Source organism: Anneissia japonica, unplaced genomic scaffold (assembly GCF_011630105.1).
Source record: "Anneissia japonica isolate Jap-2015-1 unplaced genomic scaffold, ASM1163010v1 scaffold288064_len137640_cov117, whole genome shotgun sequence".
NCBI lineage: Eukaryota > Metazoa > Echinodermata > Crinoidea > Comatulida > Comatulidae > Anneissia > Anneissia japonica.
In genome coordinates this window covers 95,524-114,167 of record NW_022685324.1, presented here as the reverse complement: position 1 = coordinate 114,167, position 18,644 = coordinate 95,524, and the positions used below count along the sequence as shown (strand labels likewise).

The 18,644-nt window shown below is 32.3% G+C and overlaps 1 protein-coding gene across 1 annotated transcript in view; it reads left to right on the top strand.

The window, feature by feature from the left end:
• The window catches only part of LOC117111308, a 76,022-nt gene that overhangs the window by 12,438 nt on the left and 44,940 nt on the right, over window positions 1–18,644 (top strand). Inside the window, exons 5-9 of the mRNA XM_033254237.1 lie at window positions 3,898–3,966; window positions 4,634–4,903; window positions 5,136–5,172; window positions 6,694–6,814; window positions 7,386–7,446. Of these exons, the coding sequence (XP_033110128.1) occupies window positions 3,898–3,966; window positions 4,634–4,903; window positions 5,136–5,172; window positions 6,694–6,814; window positions 7,386–7,446 (558 nt within the window). The remainder of the gene's footprint in view (window positions 1–3,897; window positions 3,967–4,633; window positions 4,904–5,135; window positions 5,173–6,693; window positions 6,815–7,385; window positions 7,447–18,644) is intronic.

Below are 18,644 nucleotides of genomic sequence, written 5' to 3'. Positions count from 1 at the left end.
CTCCAAAATCGATTAAATAAGCATTTGAAACCCCAAGTTGTTAAATTTTTCAGGAGGGGCTTCCCTACGATGCCTTAACAAGGCCACTTTTTTTCATCTGGGACATTGTCTCCAAAAGTCAGGAATCTCGGACTTCTTGTCTGGCAAATCCTGGCGCCACCCCTGTCCATATTATAATCAAAGATAAAAATTACGCTGCACTAATCCCCAGTTTAAGTGCATGATAGATAGAGTAAATTTATGGATGGAATTGAATATACGGAAATGGCTTTGAGGAATTATAATATCTGTATCATACTTGTTTGGTTTAATTATTTTTCTATTGCATACTTGTTTGGTTTAATTATTTTTCTATTGCACTGCTTACTTTCACTGCATATGCTTTCTGTTTCTATTTTCATTTGGAAATGCAAACAAAAAGTCCCCAATTTCTGTACAGCTATTGTTTGCTTTGTTATATTCCAAGAACGGACAGAGTTATAAAATTTGGAATAAGAATTTACAAAGAAAACTTAATAAAGATTATTGAACATCAATTTTATATTTCTAATAAACCAACAGATGTACACTGATTATGTGTAAATAACATAGAATGAACATTACTCTGAATAGAGAGAGCGAGGCCATAATTCCACGTTTCAACTTATTGTGTCATTTCTATTTTTAGAATTTTCAGTTCATAAAATCGTAAATCAGAGGTGGATCCAGGAATTTCTTAAAGGAAAGGCAAATGGGATATACATTTTCTACAGGGTCCAAGGTCATACCCTTTCAAGAAAATGTATTTTGCTACATTTGTGATTTCTTGATTCTGTCCATATTGATTTAACATTGCATACACAATTGCAATTTACATTGCCTGCATACCATGCATCTTCCATAAAAATTAGTTATTAGCCAATATTTATAATGCCAAACATGAGCTGGTTTTTGCCAATACTAACTCTAAGGCTCTGTCCAGATTATTAAATTTTCTTTGACCAAAAACTGTTGTATGCCCATATATAGTCATGATATGCCTTAATATGGTCATGATGTGATGTCATCATTACCATATTTAGGCGTGTCACTTGTCTTTGTCATATAATATTTGATAGTCTGGACAGGGCTTAAGGAACTCTGACCTAATGTCACAGCATCATTAAAATTGCTTGCAGTGGTTTCTGCCATTTAACAAATAGTTACAGTAGGTAAACAAATTGTCATTTGTGTCCCCAGGCTTCTCCAACACACAACCCACTAAGCCACGCAAGCAAACAACGCAATACACATGAATGGGATAAAATTGTCATTTGTTAACAATGGTAAATAAATGACGAAGATGCATACAAAATAAAAACAGAAATAGGGGGTCAGCAATATCACAAAGTATATATGTTGTGTTAACTATTGGCTGATCCCCCAACGTTTCCAGAATAATTATATACAAAATATATAACATAAATTTAATTAAAATTGTAAAATACAATTAATACGATAATATAAAAATAGGTATTCGCTTAAAAGTCTGGGTGAAATACCAATAGAATAGAAATTTACAATTCTGGTGGTGAAAGGGGCGGAAGGTGGGTTTTGAAAAAAACTTGACACAGTAACGAAAGCAAGCAAGGAAGTGAGACAGAATCAGGGCGCGAATTCTGCTCTTCCCTGGTCCTACCTATTAGCTGTGCTTGACGGCTTGGCACTGTATAGTCGGCTGAAGCCAGCCGTTACGGAAGTCTCCTGGCGACACAAATGATTTTTTCTTTTAACAGTAGAATAATGGCTTGTATCACTTTTTTCGGAGTTTGTTTCATACTATCTTATGTCAAACTTATCGGTGAACCCCATGGTTTTTTCTCTTATATTCTGAAAAAAGGGTGTTTTGTGTTCCCAGGCTTCTCCAACACACAACCCACTAAGCCACACAAGGAAACTACGCAATACACATGAATGGGATAAAATTGTCATTTATTAACAATGCTGAATAAATGACGAAGATACATACAAAATAAAACTTACAGAAATAGGGGGTTAGCAATCTCACAAAGTATATATATTGTGTTAACTATTGACTGAGCCCCCCCCCCCCTTCCCACATNACATTTTCCAGAATGATTATATGACATAATGTATACAAAATATCTAACATAAATTTAATTAAACTTGTAAAATACAATTAATACGATAGTATATAGATATTCGCTTAAAAGTCTGGGTAAAATACGCCAAAAACCCATGTTACAGCAACAATGGTTGAAAGCACAGACAAAATGAGGGAAGTGAGAGAAATATGGAAATGTGACGAACGCGGAATTATATGGAGCCAAATGCTCGACATATAGGATAACATGAGTTTAGATATGGACGTGAGTGCCACGTACTGGTGTCTGAACAGGGTCAATGGTTGGGAACAATGCTTTAGCTTTCTCAAACCGAAATCTGGACAGCAGATCCACCAGTACATTCTCCTTTCCAGGTATATGTTTAGCCTTAAAAAGAATATTAAATCGTAAACAGGACAGCACTAACCGGCGTAAAAGTATAAACAGAGTGAAGTCTTTTGCTGTCATCTTATTAAGCCTGAGTGTCGGACCTAAACAGAAACTTGTTAGCCAAGACCGGACCCCATTTCTTGATAGCGAGCACTATAGAAAATAGTTGTTTTTGGGCAATAAGGTGGTGGTTGATTTCCTCGGGCCAACGTAGAGCAAATCAATGTGTGCCGAAAACAGCAGCGCATCGTAAAGCACCAGATGCATCAGTAAAAAATCGTAATGTTGACGAAAGAATCCAAGACTCCTCAAGAATCAACGCCTTCCCATTAAAGTTATCAATGAAGTGATGCCACATGTCAAGATCCGCTTTAACTTCCTTTGTCAATCTAATATAGAAAGATGGGTGTATGGCGTTGATTGAAAGGTTAATAAGCCGACAAAGGAAGGTTCTCCCGGGAACAGCTACCGAACAAGCAAAGTTAAGCAATCCTATCAATGACTACAAAGGTACAGCGTAACTGTACCTTTAGCCTAGATAGAAAATACATGTGTTTAGACTTGACCTTGTCTATCTTAGGTAGGGGGAAGCTGCACTCCATCACGGAACTGTCAACCAACCTCAATGCCAAATATGGTTATAACTGTTGTAGGGGCCAATAGTTAACAATAATATTATCCTGAAAATGTATTCTCATAAATGACCCCCACCCTTAAAGAAAAAAAAAACCTGACTATTTACTTAACATCTGTACATTTTTTTGCCAGCTAAAATAATTAAAATAATCTTTCTATGAAGCTCAGTTGACCAAATGCTCCAAGTATTGCCATATGTAACAGAATATTCTAAAGCATAATATAATTTTTATTTTAGAAAGACCTTTGCAAATGAGTCAAATTACCTTTTAGAAAAAGAAGGGCATTCCAGTAATAATCCTGTGTATAATATTAAAGCAGGTAAAATAGGCATACTAGTAAAGAATATACAGTATTTGAGTAATGAATTAGTATATGATGATATGACATATTATGGTTTATCCCATAATTTCATTAAAGTCACCTTCCAATCAAGACAGTAATCGAACATTCACAACAAAGGAAAGTTAGAATATTATAGTACAATATATGTTTGCTACTAATTAGTAGTCTAATGCATATTTATGCATGTTTGTATAACAAACTTTTATAAACAAAAAAACCTGTGAATCAATTAACAACGAACTATAAAAAGATCTTCCATTTCCTATTGCTCATAAATACCACTATTTTTTTATTCCTTTAATTTCTAATATCTGATAAATGTTTTGATGTAAAAAATAGTAGTATTTTGTAAGTAAATAAATTGAATTAGGAGATGTGTGGAAACAATCATTTTAGCAATTGAGGATTTTTTAAATACTTCTATATCATCTTTTTCTTTTAGATGGTTCAAACTCTGCATTGTATGCACTTTTCATTATCCCTGTCATATTGTGGATACTGTTTCTGCTTTGTAAGTTGCTCAGAAAATGTTTCTAATGTGAGACTTGTTATACCTTGTTTCTTTTTTAGAAATAATGTTTGCTAAATTAGGTTTAAAAATACACCTCAATGTGAAGTCAGTATTTCCTGGATTTACCACTTTAACAGAATCCAAGCCAAAGAGTTGTTTAGTATTATGCACACTGAATTTGATAGCAATTTTCTGTCACAAGTTAAAAGATTAAAGTATTAAATATTGGTGAGAGGTGGTTTGTATACCTAAGGATGTGGAACTTCTATCTATTCTGAAACAACAGTTTCAGAATAGATAAGATAGTAGCACATAACATTGATATGCATTGAACTTTTTAAAATTTTGTGGCTAAAGGTGGGGGGAGGGGGCACGTGCTCCCTGTGTCCCCCTGGATCTGCCCCTCTCAGCCGCTGTTATGGACAGATGAGAGTAACTGGTATCAGCTTGTCGGGTACACAAGTAGACCCATAGTGAAAATACAAGTTACTGTACAAGCTGGGCCACACAGTGTAGTGCTTCAAATAGTTCTTCAATATTCAATTTTTGACTTTTTAGTTTGTCTGTTAACTCTATTAATCTCTAAATCAGCAAGGAAGTTTGTTATTCAGATACGTTGTCAGAAGAATATTCACATTTTTTTTTAATCTAAAGGGATTTTTTGCAGACTTTATATTTTGCAGGAAAATTGAGATAAAAGGTGACGATATGACAGCAGTAGAAGGCGACACATCACTTACAATGAGAAAAAAATATCGTCCTAGTATTGCACACTTTGAGACTTTCCAGTTTGACTTAGCGGTAAAAAGTGAAGAGAAAAACAAGGAGGAATGGAAAACACAAGCAATTGGTTCAGCTCCTAAGCTCAGCTTCAAGTATATTCTCCGTTGCTGTTTCTACTTATGTGGAATCTGTTGTATTGAATACAAAGAAAAGTGTAAGTTACTTTACATTGATGGGCTATAGTTACTTAGTGAGCCATAGTAATTTCTTCAGCTGCCCCTGACCTGATAGAATTATTATAATCTTTTCTGTATGGGTATTTTGATGGTCAAAAAAATAAATGAAGTGAAATGTTATCTGTAAATAGGTTTTCTATCTGAAGTGGTCATAACATGAGATTATTTTTTAACTAATTTTGTTATCTCTATTTGCTTTCATGATTGTAGATGGAAATGATGACTTGGAAAAGAAAAGTAAAAATAGGTTAGTTATTAAATAGTATTCACTCCTCATCTTTTATTTTGGGTTTTTATTATATAATTTTCAGGTACAACAGAAAATACTTGTTTCCTGTCCTATAATTAAGTATGTTTTTAGATTTTTTTTATGTCATTTTTAATTAATAAATTTTTATCTGTGTTAAATTATATATATTTATTATTTTTGAAGGTTTGCAAAAATATTTGTCATAGAACTATTAAATTCCAACTAGTACTACAGGCAGTACTTTTGTAGTTAGATGTTTAATGGACTATTCACTTACAAAGCCCTCACCACATTCACATATGAGGCAAAATAGCAGCAAGCTTGATTTCAATGGGAATGATTGAAAATGGTAAAATATATAAAAAACAATAACAACAACCAACAGTGTAGTATAAAATGTTGGCAAATGAGACACAAATATTGGACTTTCCATGGGATTGATAGTAACATGTAAACCACCAACCTACAGTACTACTACATAATTTTAATTTCTTCCTGATAGAATTCTAGTGAAATTTCAAAAGTGGAAGTGCAAGATATTTTGTTATGCTTTGTTTGGTTTTAATAAGTTTCACATGAAAGAGTTTGTTTTGTAAAATCAAACTTTGAACATTTTATTTGATCTTTTTTTTTGTGGGTGTGCATTTTGAAAGTGTAATTTTAAATAAATTAATGTTTAATTACACTATTTTATTATTATTATCTACACTACCATTATTATTGGTTCTATGCTGTAAAGCGATAAGATACTTTGCAATGGCCTGTTCATGTTTTTCCATACATCTGTGATTCTGATTTCACCAAATTCAGTGAAAATTTTTAAACAACAAGCAAACTTCAATTTCCAAGCATGTTTTTCCCATGTATTTTTGCATACATGTGGTATTGGTCATGTAATTGCACACTACTGCTTGAAAACCTTTTTTGGATCAATATTAAAGCAATACACAAGAACTTTATTACTCACTTCCAGCCAAGACTCCATATAATTTAACATCAGTGGTACAGTGGATTGAATGTTAATTTTGATTGAAAAACAAAACAAAAAATGAAAAGATGCCATTGCCTGTTTTAACTCTCCAATTGATGATGGGAATCTAAAGAATATAATGCAACAAAAGGACACGAAAAAGTCCCTATAACATTTCTACCTTAATTAAGAATTTAAAAAAAAATGTTGATCTCTGTTTGAAGAGAAGTCCTGGATCCACCCCTTGGGGAAGGGGTACAGAATCCTTCATTGGCGAGGATTAGCCAATTATTTCTCACAGAGTACTGGTGTTAAAAAGTATTTTTGTAGTTTTAAAGTACCATTTACAGGAATGCGGAGGTACATCTTAAAATTTGTTCAACTGTAATATTTTGAAAATGGCTGCATAACAACCTCGGCCCCCTTGCAGAGGTCTGGTTTCAAATATTGTGTCAATACAGATGTTTTGTATACCAATCAGTTTTATTCCAATTTTGAATTTTTTGTGTACAGTACAGGAGAAATAATTAAATTTTTATCTTTTTTAGTGAGGGTAAACATTATGAGGGACTTGAGCTGAAAAAAAAAGACTGTGAAAGAGGAATTGCTGATGGTAAGGTTCACTGTGGTAACAATGACCCCAAAGAAGAAGAGGACTCTGTGAACACTGTATGTTATAATATGTTTTAATGTATATAACACTTAAGACAACAAGGTATACAGTATTATAATAATAATAATAATAATAATAATAATGATAATAATAATAATAATAATAATAATAGTTATAATTATAAGTATAATTATAATTATAATAATATTTATTTAGACTTTTGGAAACAAAGGTGCTTCCAAAATACAAAACTTCAAGATATAGACAAATGATTACAAGACACTTGAAATAAAAAAATGAAATAAAAATAAATAAAATAAACCAGCTTAAATTAATCCTTCTTCCCCCCCCCTCTTTCCCTGTTAATTCATATGTTACCTCTTCCCACTAAATAAAACTATACTAACAATTTAAATTTACCATTCCCCTTTAATAATATACAATTTAACATCAAAACATTAATGCAGAAAAGGAAAATAAAACTATTAAAAATAAAAGTATATGGAGATGTAGCATGTAGCATGAACATGGAATTTAATACCTCACTGCATATATTTCCTGGCTTTCTTTGTATACCTATTTACAAAACTTGCTGAGTAACAACAGTATATCATTTTTTTTTTAAAGTCAATGGAGAATATCAACAAAGAAAGTCAACCACTGACTTCCACCTTTCCTGATGAAAAAGGTAAACTTGATTCAATTTGTCCCAACTTCCATATTTCTCATTTCATTATGAACTAGTTTTATGTAAAATGTATTATGGCTTAAAGTATTTACAAATCATTTGACATGTAAGGTTTAAACACAAATACATTTACTGACTGTACTAGATAGCATCATGCATATTTCACTGCTTGACTTGTGAGAAACTTACTGATCTTCCATGTTGTTTTTATCTTCCTGGTCTGTGTTTTCCATGTGTTGGCTTCCAATTGTATAATATTTTTTGTAACATGGTTACTTGGCATGCACATCAACATTTTCTGATAATGGATGTGCATTGCAGTTGTGTGTCTTTTGAAAGGGATTTCCACATCATATGGTTATCATTTTCGTTAGTTTTTTGTCTTAGGAATTAAGAGAAGCGTGCTGATATAACATTTTTGTACTTTAAGTGTTAGAGAAGACTTTTGGCATTAGTTTACTGAACTACAATGCCTGTTGCGGAAAGACAGAAAGAGTTAAATATAATTATTTTAATCTATTTTAGGTTGACGTTCTTTCCTTTAAATTCAAAGTGACTTATGGTCAGTATTTAATGAAGTTCTACACATTCATATCTCACATTGTGTCAATATGAAGAATCCTTTTTAATTTTGTACCAAAGCATTTAGAGAAAATGCCTTTTTGAGTAATTAAGTTCATCTTACCATTTTAAGTTTTCAAAATTATTGACATTAATCATCTACTTTAGTATATAATCTTTCATGTGACTTTTTTTTTTATCAAGGGGAACAAGATAACAGTTGTGAAACTGTAAGCATTAAATTTGTACAGTATGATTTGTAATTTTATTTGTTTTGCATGATTGTAGAAAAAAAGTTGTCATTATTGATAGTTAAGGATAAATAGGTATCTCAAATGTATAGCTGTTAATTTTGTGGTAACTGAAATTTCTATTTAATCAACAGAAATTTGTTCTGTTTTATCCTTATAAGCATGACCAATATATAACATGGCGTTGCTTTTATTTTCTTTTATGCTATTACACAAATACTTAATTTACAAGAAATAATAAAATATGTGATTAAAATACTGATAAAAAAACCTTTCTATTATAATAATATTACATCTATTTTGTGATTTCATATACAGTACATGGATGAAGTAATTTGTAGGAGTTTAGGCACTTCATTTGAACAACAATAGCATTATAATAATATTACATCTATTTTGTGATTTCATATACAGTACATGGATGAAGTAATTTGTAGGAGTTTAGGCACTTCATTTGAACAACAATAGCATTGTTTGAATTCATGCGTAAATTTTATTCATGAAAAACTCTATTTACAGAATGAAATTACTTATGCTGATCTTAATCTCAGCCCATCTTCTCCATCACGCGTGATTCGTACTGATGAAACTACGTCCTACGCTGAAATAGATCATGGTAGAAAACTTTCTGGTGGTATAGGCCTCTGTAGCTCTATTTATAAAGATGCATGAAAATGTTTCTGCTTTAGTTTTTTTTGCAATATATAGCTTATGCAGAAAAATATTCAAAATAAAATACCAAAAAATTCCTGTGTGCCTAAAAGAATTATGCATCAAGAAAGAGGTGTAAGGACATTACTCCACTAATGTCCTAGTGACCCCGCATACCCCTCTCTAATTAAACTGTTCATCCAGGGATAGCAACCTCACTCCACTTATGTCCTAGTGCCCCACACACCACCATATTCATACTATGCATCCAGGGGTAGAGACTTTAATCCACTAGGGTCATAATAACCCAAATAAACCAACTCTGGTACTTTAAACAGGTTTGAAATACATAAATCTTTGTTTTATTTCACTTCATTCATTCAAGTAAATAATGATTTTATTTCTATTTGAAAATAGTTCTTTTGCATTAAAATAAACAAAAATAGATCCAAAACCTTAAATTTTTGAGCAGTTCTGAAAATATTATGTTTTATTTTTTTTTTAATTCAAGATCAAGAACATAACCAGGACAGTAAGGTGAAGAAATTATTGTCACAATTCTGCACCCACATCTAAAGAAACAACATTTTGTTTTGGGTTGCAAGCTGAGTCGTGAAAACTGATAAAGACCATAGAAATTAATAATACCTATCACGCTGATTATTGTAGTATTCCTATAGACCTAAGGGCTAACACTTAGAAGAACAGTTCGTAAATCTGGCAGAATAATTACAGCTTTCAAACATACCAAACATCATAAATAATCATTTTTTACCATGTGCAGTTCTACAAACACTTCAGTAGATAATTTCATAATAAAGTTTACCATTATTTCACACCACACAAAATATAGTTCAACCTTGTTTAATTCCATATGTATATATTTTCGTATTATATATTTAATATTATATCAGTTAAATGCTGTCTTACTTTTTATAGTGTTATCTTCAATTTTTACTGTTTGCTATTTTTGTATCAACTCAAAGAAACAAATATATCTTGAATCTTGAATTAAGTCTGCTGAATAAAGACCCTTGCTTCTGGTTTCTGCTATCCTGGACAGATAGTGTGTATAACTAGCAACGTGCCACTTAGTTTCCATATTTGTTTCTATTGCTTCAACTACAGTTCATCCTCCAATTCAAGATTCCTCTAATTTTGAGACCCCTCTATTTGATGACCAATTTTTCTAAGAACCAAATAAAAGTTTTTACTCTTTTAACACTAGTATTAATTTCATTTCATTTTCATTTATTTTTTTCAGACAAAAGCCTTGGAGCTCCAAAAGCAACAAAGTCACCATGACAAAAGTCTGGAGCCTCAGAAAATTAAACTTAACTACAAGATTAGCTATTATATAAAATATAAGGGTCATAATTAAAATTATAAAATATACAAAAATTTTGCACACAATTGAGTAATTGATAAAATTTCAAAAAAAGAACGATAAAACATTTAGGAGACAATTAAAAATTGTTTAACTTACCTTAAAAAAAACCATGAGAGAACAAAGAACTAAGCTGACCTTCTAGTTGGAGACCACCACGAACTATAAGGACCCAAAGGTCTTGCATTGGAGGGTGAACTCTGTTGCCTAAAATTTGGTTTCTAATACTAAAAAGCTTCTGCTGTAGTGATTCTTTATTAGATAACTTTGCCATTAATTCGCAAAGATTGATATCATAGTTAAACTTTATAATTTGATGTATGCTTTTGCTGCCTATAGAACCTTGTCTATTGTCTTTGATTAAAACCATTCATTCATTCATTCATTGGTTGGTGCCTAATCATCTGCTTTTGAGTGGAAATTTAAAAATCATAATGCATAGATGGATTATAACATTTGCATGTAGTGAAAGTTTGCTAAGTATCAGAATGCCATGTTTTTTAAAGAAATTATTTTGTCTGTGTTTGAATAATATCTGAATTATACATTAAAAAAAAAAAAGAATTATACCTTAGGTAAATAAGCCCAGCTAATTTCAAGGCTAAAAGCTTTTGAGACCTTGGGCATGGTCTCTCTCACAGCTCCATAATATGGGTGAGTCTTGGGCACTCCATATGAGCCTTAAGTATTATTATTATTAGTAGTAGTATTTCAGTATTTAACTATTATTTGTTTTGTGTTGAAAAAGTACTGGTTTTTACCAAACTTTTGTGTAATAATGAAATTGATTTTTATTTTTTTCATTTATTTGATTGTATTTTTGATTTATATTTAAATTCATTTTCCAAATTAAAAAAATATATATATTTTACTTATTTTTACTCATTTAATTTATGTATTTATTTAAACATTTTAAGTACATTTTGTAGAAGCAACTTGTTTCTATGCTTTTTAATGCATTTTTAAATAAAGCAGACAAAAAAAAGCAAGAGCTACACAAATATAGTATATAATAATCATAATAATTTTGGCTTATATAGCGCATTATGCTAAAGCCTCAATGCGCTTAACAGTAAAAATAAAATTCAGGGGAAAAAAAAAAAAAAAAAATGTAAAAATGTATATAACATTGATAGAGGATAAATTCATTCAGATTGGCATAACAATATTTCTAATTACCCAGAAGAACCAAAAAGGGTTCTTTCCTGGGGTAATCAGTATAAACATTTCTCTTATGAAGGCATCGAACTTCAATATCTGCTTTTCATTTTTAAAATTTAGTAATAATAATTAGAATTTATTGAAATTTGTCACGTTAGGATCATCCAGAAAGAAGAAACAGCAAGGAAATTCATTCTTACTGATTTTTCTCAAAATCTCATTTGGGTGGATGTAACATTGCTTTTATATTCTCCCACTATAATTTTGAAAAACTAAAATAAAGAACCTTTGAATAAACTCTTCATCTACAGCTTCATTTGGAATAACCTCCCTTGAATAAATGCCCTGGGGCATTATTTTGTTCTCGAATAAACACCCCTCCCCAAAAGAAAAGACTAAACAAATGTAATGGAAGAAAAATAATTCTCAACAACTGATTGTGATCAATAAGTCTTTGGTCACACAATAAGCTCAAAAATATACGGCCGGGGCATTTATTTTTTCTTGAATGGGTGTTTGATGAAAAAATCAAATGATTATTGAATACAGATTTTTGAATATTTAAGGACTGGGGTAAAAACTGTACCACACTTTTCTCCCAGTTTTTTAATCTTCGTAAATCTGTATCTATTTACCATTCCCAAGTTTTTCACACTTTTTGTTTTTGTTCCCAAATGTTTTCTTCCGGAGCCTGGCTTTATGTTATTTTCATAGAATCTGATAAAAGTGAGAATAAAGTTCTTTATGTTGATCCAGTTATCAAGTAAACGTTATTGGTTTAAACTTGCAGAATTGACTTTACATTTCACCTGGTCTGCTTCCAGCAAGGCTTTGTCATAAACGGCAATATGACGATCGTGGGCTATCTGATGTTGGTTCCAATAACTGTGAACGTTGCCATGAGATTGCCGCATGGGATTTCCCAAGCAGTAAGATTATATTCCCAACAACATGAACCTAGATTAGGTTGCATACACACTGGTGTACATATACAGTATGACAACATTATGAAGGAGACCAGTCCCCGCACACCCCGCTTGGGCAATAATTACAGCTTTAAAACATAACAAACATCATAAATACTCATTTTTACCATGTGCAGTCCTACAAACACTTTAGTAGATAATTTCATGATCAAGTTTACCATTATTTCACTGTACTGTACTCTATGCCATATTCCTTTCCCAGACCACATACTAATTCCATATGTGTATATTTTTATAATTTATATTTATATATCATTCAAATGCTGCCTTGCATTTTATAGTGTTGTCTTCAATTTGTACTGTTTGCTATTTTTGTATTAACTCAAAGAAACAAATCTTGTATATATGTATTATGTATTGAACAAATATATCTTGAATCTTGGATTAAGTCTACTGAAAATTAACCCTGAGTTGCTCATGATTTCTGCTATCCTGGACAGATAGTGTGTATAACTAGTGCAACTTATTGTCCATATTTTTTTCTATTGCCTCAACTACAGTGACCCTCTAATTCAACATCCCTCTAATTTCAAGACCCCTCTGTTTGGCGACCAATTTTTCAAAGAACCATGTAAAAGTTTTTATTCTTTTAACATTAGCATTAAGCTAACCTTCTAATTGGAGACCATCACAAATTGTAATGTTCCAAAGGCCTTGAATTGGAAGGCAAACACTATTGCCTAAAATATGGTCTCTAATGTCTGACTCGCAAAGATTGATTTCATAGTTTATCCTGGAATTCGACGTTTTTGCTTTTGCTGCCTATAGCACCCTACTGTAGATCTATTGTCTTTCATTAAAAACCCAGCTGATTGAGTTTCATTGTTCAGTGCCTATAACATCTGCTGTTGGATGAAAATTTTAAAAATCATAATGCATAGATAGGTTATAATAATATGTGCATGTAGTGAAAGTTTTGGTCACTACCAGAATGGTATGTTTTTGAAAAAAATTATTTTGTCTGTGTTTGAATAATATCTGAATTGATACATTTTTTTTAAAAAAGAATTTTGCTTTAGGTAGATAAGCCCAGCTAATTTCAAGGCTAAAAGCTTTTGAGATCATTGTTCATGGTCTCTCTCACAGCTCCATAATATGAGTTGGGCACTCCATGTGAGTCTTAAGTATTAGTATTATTATTATTAGTATTTGTTTCAGTATTTAACTATTATTTGTTTTGTGTTGATAAAATACAGGTTTTTACCAAACTTTTATGTAAAAATGAAATTGATTTTTATTTTTTTCATTTATTTGATTGTATTTTTGATTTTTTTATATTTATATTCATTTTGCAAATTAAAAAAAATATATTTTACTTATTTTTACTCATTTAATTATGTATTTATTTCAACATTTTAAGTACATTTTGTAGAAGCAGCTTATTTTTATGCTTTTTAATACATTTTTAAATAAAGCAAAAAAAAAAAAAGCAAGAGCTACACAAATATAGTGTATAACATTGATAGTGAATAAATTCATTCAGATTGTCGTAACAATATTTCTAATTACCCAGAAGAACCAAAAAGGTTCTTTCCTGGAGCAATCAGTATAAATATTTCTCTGATGAAGGCATCAAAATATCAAATTTCAATAATTTTTTATGCACATTTAAATAAAATTTAAAAAATTTAGTAATAATAATTAGAGTTTATTGAAATTTGTCATGTTAGGATCATCCAGAAAGAAGAAGCAGCAAGGAAATTTGCCATCAGTAAGTTGAGGCACAAACATCATTCTTACTGTTTTTTCTCAAAATATCATTTGGGGTCATGTAACATTGCTTTTATATTCTCCCACTATAATGTTGAAAAACTAAAATAAAGAACCTTTGAATAATATCCCATCTCCCCTCCCACCCATCCTTGAATAAACTCTCCCTCTACAGCTTTATTTGGAATAACCTCCCTTGAATAAATGCCCCGGGGCATTTATTTTGTCCTTGAATAAACACACCCTCATCAAAAGAAAAGACTAAACAAATGTAATGGAAGAAATATAATTCTCAACACCTGATTGCGATCAATAAGTCTTTGGTCACACAATAAGCTCAAAAATATACGGCCGGTGCATTTATTTTTTGGGTGTTTGATGAAAAAATCAAACGGTTATTGAATACAGATTTTTGAATATTTAAGAACTGGGGTAAAAACCGTACCACACTTTTCTCCCAGTTTTTTAATCTTCGTAAATCTGTATCTATTTACCATTCCCAAGTTTTTCACACTTTTTGTTTTTGTTCCCAAATGTTTATTTCCGGAGCCTGGCCTGGGAGTTATTTTCATAGAATCTGATAAAAAGTGAGAATAAAGTTCTTTATGTTGATCCGGTTATCAAGTAAACGTATTGGAGTGGTTTAAACTTGCAGAATTGACTTCACATTTCACCTGTTCTGCTTCCAGCAAGGCTTTGTCATAAACACCAATATGACGATCGTGGGCTATCTGATGTTTGTTCCAATAACTCTGAACGTTGCCATGAGATTGCCGCATGGGATTTCCCAAGCAGTAAGGTTATATCCCCAACAACATGAACCTAGATTAGGTTGCATACACACTGGTGTACGTATACAGTATGACAACATTATGAAGGAGACCAGTCCCCGCACACCCCGCTTGGGCAAACGAAACGGTCATCTGATGGCAAAGTTCACAGTCATGGTTCATCGGAGCCAACATCGGATAGCCCACAATTGTGAAATCTGCACAAGCTGTGCTGTAAGCTGTGATCATCGTAAATGAACCTTATATTTACCAGATATTGTTACAATCACATAGCATTTTTTGTGTGAATTAATTTTTTTATGTATAATATTTTGTAGGAGAATATTCAGTATGCTGATCTTGACCTTAGTCAAAGTACCTCAAACAAGATAATACAGACTGAGGAACAAACTCTCTATTCAAAAGTGAATCTGAGAAAACTAGTTCATATAGGTAATGTAGATGAAATTTGCGAAAAGAAAATTAAAATAAACTGAGCTGCTAAAATTGTGAAAATTTAGCATTCTGTTTGAGTTTCTTGCCCTGTTTTATTTTCTCAGGTCACTTTTTTGTTTATATATTATATTTTTGTCTACCGCCCCACGTAAGACCTGTCCTACAAACATACAACTAAACAGTCAACATGCTGTTACTTGTACAGTTATTCGAATTATGAAATTTGTAGGCTGCCTTCAAATTTTTACAAAAATTTAATGCAATAATGACATACTGATTATTATTGTACTGTATGTTTTTGGTATTTATCTCAGCCACTCCGAGTTTCTTTCCTATTCTTCCTTTTTCCTTTATTCTCTCATATTTTACGTTATTTTATTCATAATTACAACAGATTTCTTACAGATACATTTATTAAGTTTTTAAATATAATTGTTTACTTGTATGGGCTAGTCTCTGTATACTTGTTCATAATTCAATTTTTGTTAAATTTAAAGTCAGAGATATGTCCTTGTCGTGACCACCCTAGAGTCACTCTAAGACAGGTTTATCTTCATATGCCTTCTATGAATGGATACCTTGTTTGAAGCAAGAAATCAAGTTGCCCAGTACCGTTCGTGTATTTATTGACGGCAAATCTCCCCTACCATATGTCAAGCTGTATACACGTGCTCCTCACTGAGAGCCTATTTCTATATACTGTAGTTAGATTTCTTCATATTTTTTTAAACCAAAAACTTGCACTTAGTACAGTAGTGTATTCCATCATGTGCTTGTATGGAATCTTAATCCCTGCAGGGTTTGATATACTGGTGGTGACATAGTGTACTATAGGCCCACCAATAATTTGCCAAACAGAGTTTTATATTGATTTTAACAAAACAACAGGCTGCCAGATCGGTTGTTGTCGAAAGTTACTAATATATTATAGGAGGCTACATTAAAAAAATATTAGCTAACTAATCTGACAGTGTAAAAAATACATTTCTTTGAGAGCATTTGCCTCTGCCCCCTTCCTCACTTTCTCACTCCCCCACAAAGTACTTAGCAGGCCCAACTAATTTTCAAACCATGCTGCCCCCTATAATCTGATGTATACTTCGGTTTTTGAATATTATTTAAATATATGTGCTCTCTTCCATAAGAAGCTGCAAACATTACATCATTAGTCAAAGTGTTTTAGCATTGATCAAATTGTCTTTATATAGTTGTGCTTGTAATTCCAGAGCATCTTTGGGAATTAAGAATTCAAGTTGGTCTCCATGTTTTGGTCTAAAATTAGAGGGTTTTCTGTTCAATCTTTGAGGGAATGGTGTATTTTGGGCAAGATATCTGACATTGAGTAAATTGTCCAGTCCAACTATCGTAGACCATTGCACAGAAATACAGTCATTGCAATTAATAGAAAAGGAAAACATTTTCATATATGGCAATGATGATCCAAACCAGGCATTCCTAGCAAATCCTGTCAGAGAATGGCCAAAACGTACTGGATTGTCAAACTTTTTAAAAATCTATTTTATTACGCTAAACTAATCTTCTATAAATCATGCTATTTTGTGATTTCCCCCTTTTTCAATGTTAAAAACCACTGCCTAAAAAAAAGCCCAAAATCATAAACTTTTGAAGGCTTAATTTCTCAAATATTGTCCTTAATTTCTCTAATATTGCCCTTGTATCTTTATAGGGAAATGTCAGATTCAAATGATTATTTTCCATTTTATAGCTCTCATTTTATTAATAACCAAAAATCTATTTTTTGCGAATAGTGTCTGGTTTGACTTGTCTTTCCCACATATATTTTTAGCCCACTCTCTGAGAGAGAGAGGGCTTATATGATGATCCTGAGCGAATTTTGAAGTCATTTGTTTTTCTATCTCCTCCTTCGTTTGTGACGCGATTAGGCCGATCTTGCAATAATATGGAAGATAAGGCGTGGGGAATTTAAAGTATGAAGAGTTTTTGCGAAAATATTGTCGGGAATATGTGAAAAGTATGTTTTTTTAATCATATTTCTTAACACTACGGTGGGTTTCCTATGAAAGCGTGTTCGTCATTGATCAGATTACAAATCGCCTGATTCCACATTGTGTTTCAACCAATCACGGCCTAGAATGGTAAGCTTTGCGTCTAATAAATGCGTCTGCACGAGTCTAGTTGGCAGCGAATAATGAGCCGTTTTGTGGTGCTTGCAAGGGTGGGTGGTCTCTCCCCTGAGATATAAACAATGTACACTACTGTAATGCAGGCTGGCCTAGAGCTAGAGGAAGATGAACTAGGCCTATAGGTTGGCTGGGTAGTACGTGTGTGTAATAGATCAGATAACAGGAAATGTAGGCTACAAGTTGCTTTTATGTGTATTAAACCACATAATATTCAAAATAGTTAGTAGCGATGAGTGTATGTGTGCAGCACATTTCATGTCAATGTACTGTAATGCAGGCTGGCCTGACGAAGACGGGAAGCACGAAGACGAATAGGCTGGTTGGGTACGTACGTGTGTGTAGGCATAGGCCCTAGTCTAGATCAGATACTACAGGAAATAAATGTAGGCTACAAGTTGCTTTTATGTGTATTAAACCACACATTCAAATCAGTCAGTAGCGAGTGTATGTACAGCACATTTCGTGTTGCCGCACTGTGCTGTGGTTGGATGACGAGGACATTGCCGTTAGATACATGATAGCAAGGTCCTACATGGAATGTTTGTTCTATTGAGACGGTAGCTTTTCAGCTCTAGGATGATTTTCCTTTACATTTATGAATTTTTTAGCTTTTCGTACTCTACACTTAGCTATCCGTAGCCAACCACATAGGCCTAGGTACGTAATATATTGGGTCAGATGTTAATTACATAAAATGTAGGCCGACAGTCGTATTTAATAGGGCAGAGTGTTCAATGGATTACATTCCATTCCAACGATGGTATAACCAGTCAATGGATAGCCCAGTAATGAGATATTTTGTTTAGATTTTCACAGCGTGTTCCATGTACCTCCTCCATTTATTTAAAATTAAATTATTAAAACATTGCCTATAATATAATCTAGTAAGGTACTAGTATATTATTGAATCTAGTAATGTATATATTTAAAAACATATTGGGCAAGTATTCATACTACTTACCAGAGGCATTTTATTACACAATTTCTTTATTCGTTTATTTACAGGACTACATTAGTTGAGAGCTATGCTACACGATGTATTATTATGTCCTTTATTCGAACACTGTATTTACTTTTCTTTGATGATTTATGTATATAAT